Raw genomic sequence first — 2227 nt, 5'->3', positions numbered from 1 at the left:
AGCTACACTACCGGGGCCAACCGTCGGAGAATTCCTGCTCCCACCTACCATGTTGGTCAAAGGGTGTGGTTGTCATCGAAGAACCTGCCACTCAGGGTGGAGTCGCAAAAGCTGGCACCTCGGTTCATTGGCCCATTCCCTATCATAAGAGTGATTAGCCCAACTGCTGTCCGGCTCCAACTGCCTAATTCCATGAGGGTGCACCCCACTTTCCATGTGTCTAAGATTAAGCCCATTCATGAGAGTCCGCTGGTCCCTGCTGCGCCTTGTCCTCCTCCTCCACAGCTCGTCGATGGTGGTCTGGTTTACACCGTCCGCCGCCTGCTTCGGTCCAGACGGAGGGGTAGGGGTCTCCAGTACCTCATTGACTGGGAGGGCTATGGACCTGAGGAAAGGACCTGGGTGCCAGCTAGTCGGATTGTGGATAGGACTCTCATCACCGCCTTCCACCAACGGCATCCTGATCAACCTGCAATCCGTAGGGGCCGCCCCAGAGGGGTCCCTAACCGTCCTGCCCGCTCGGCTTCCTGTCCTGTGCCTGATCCTGTCTCGGGACCTGTCCCATCTCCCGACCACGGCCCTCCGGCTTCCTCCGAGGATGAGGACGTTCACTCGGACCGTTCGGAGGAGTTCTAGCCCTCCTCCGGCTCCCCTCCTCCCGCCCGGCGTGGTGTTGCTCTTGGGACTTCTGGGGCCGTCCCTTGGGGGGGGGGTTCTGTCATGAGCCCTCTCACTCCACCGGGTTACCACCTTAATTTGTTTCCACTATCTTCCACTCTGCTCACCACTCTCTCTCTACTCAGCCTAACTAGCTCCACCTGTCCCTGCTCTGCTCGGCTCTAATTACTCTGCCAGCTGCGCTGCATTACCCACTAACCTCTCCCAGTATTTAAAGCCCTGTCTTTCAGCTCTCCTTTGTCAGATCGTCTGCAAAGCTCACACCCGGAACCTGTTTGCTCGCGCTTCTGGCTCACCCTTGTTTTGTGACCCCGGACCTGCCTGATTCTTGGATACTCTTCTGCCCCAGGAAAACCAGACCTGCTTTCTGCCATTACGACTCCTGACTACTCTTCGATCCCGGTAACTCTGACCAGCCTTCTGCCTTGCTACAACGTATTTGGATTTCCCTTGAACTGTACTTCTGCCTTGTTTCATCCGCCCCGTTGTGTCTGTGTTTCCCCCCCCCCCAGGACTTCTGGACCACCAACCACCGGCGTCATAGGACGCATCGCTGCCACTGGGGGGGGCACAGACCCAGCACATTGGACGGAATCCCTGTTATTCCCAGTAACCCCTGGAGCCTTCACTCACTCCCTACTTCCCTTTTCCCTTAAGTTTTAATAAACTTTCTGGTGTGACGCAATTGTGGTCCTCTGGTCGTCTGTCTGAACCGTGACACATAACTAGGAATAAAGTGACGGATAAGTAACAGTAGCAGCAGCGTATGTGATGAGACAAAAAAGTAAATGCAAAAAGGGTCAATGCAGATAGTCCGGGTAGCTATTTGGTTAACTATTTAACTAACTATTTAGCAGTCTTATGGCTTGGGGGTAAAAGCTGTTTGTTTCCTAGACTGAGGACTTTCGCTGTGCTTGTCTTGACAGCTGTGTTACGTTGTCATCATTCCACCTTGCATCCTTTTCTCAGGAGCCATGAATCATTCTCTAACGCATAACTGAGTATATAGCTGGGTGTTCCTGAGAACAATCTTACAACCACACCTAAGTGGCCAATGTGCTAAGACAATGAGCTCGTACATTTTCTAATTACCAAATAGTATGGTGAAATCAAGATTTACCTGTTCAGGTACGGTTGACATGGGTGTTGTCATGTGAGAGGAACCAGATTTTTTCACACTTGACCTCTCTGGACCTTCACATTTGAAAATATTTCTGGCACATGACCAGATGTCAAAACTAGTGTTCCTTCTGGTTTTTACGGTTTTGTTCTCTACTGTGTGCGCTTCATTGTTCACGTCAGCTAGTCTCCTCAGGGCCAGTCCTAGTGTCTGGTCAGGGGCCAAAATCTGGTTTGTTACACACAGACACACTGAAGAGGTAGAAATGTCAGGGGTCAGTGTTAGGAGGATGTCACAACACCTGGCTCTTTTTATAATATAATATAAATATAATATGCCATTTAGCAGACGCTTTTATCCAAAGCGACTTACAGTCATGCGTGCATACATTTTTTTTGTGTATGCACGTATCTCCTTTTTCAAGGAGAG

At 51.0% G+C, this 2227-nt stretch overlaps 1 protein-coding gene across 1 annotated transcript in view; it reads left to right on the top strand.

The window, feature by feature from the left end:
- Window positions 1-2063: 2063 nt before the first annotated feature.
- Window positions 2064-2227, top strand: part of LOC311127510 (rho guanine nucleotide exchange factor 28-like) — a gene marked incomplete at its 5' end in the record, with an annotated part of 55597 nt that continues 55433 nt past the window's right edge. The window contains 1 exon segment of the mRNA XM_084159332.1: window positions 2064-2072. Coding sequence (XP_084015458.1) covers window positions 2064-2072 — 9 coding nt within the window.

The sequence above is a fragment of the Coregonus lavaretus genome (genome assembly GCF_964263955.1).
Source record: "Coregonus lavaretus genome assembly, chromosome: 4".
NCBI classification, from domain to species: Eukaryota; Metazoa; Chordata; class Actinopteri; order Salmoniformes; family Salmonidae; genus Coregonus; species Coregonus lavaretus.
The sequence above is the reverse complement of the archived record's forward strand: the minus strand, read 5'-3'. Positions and strand labels throughout refer to the sequence as shown.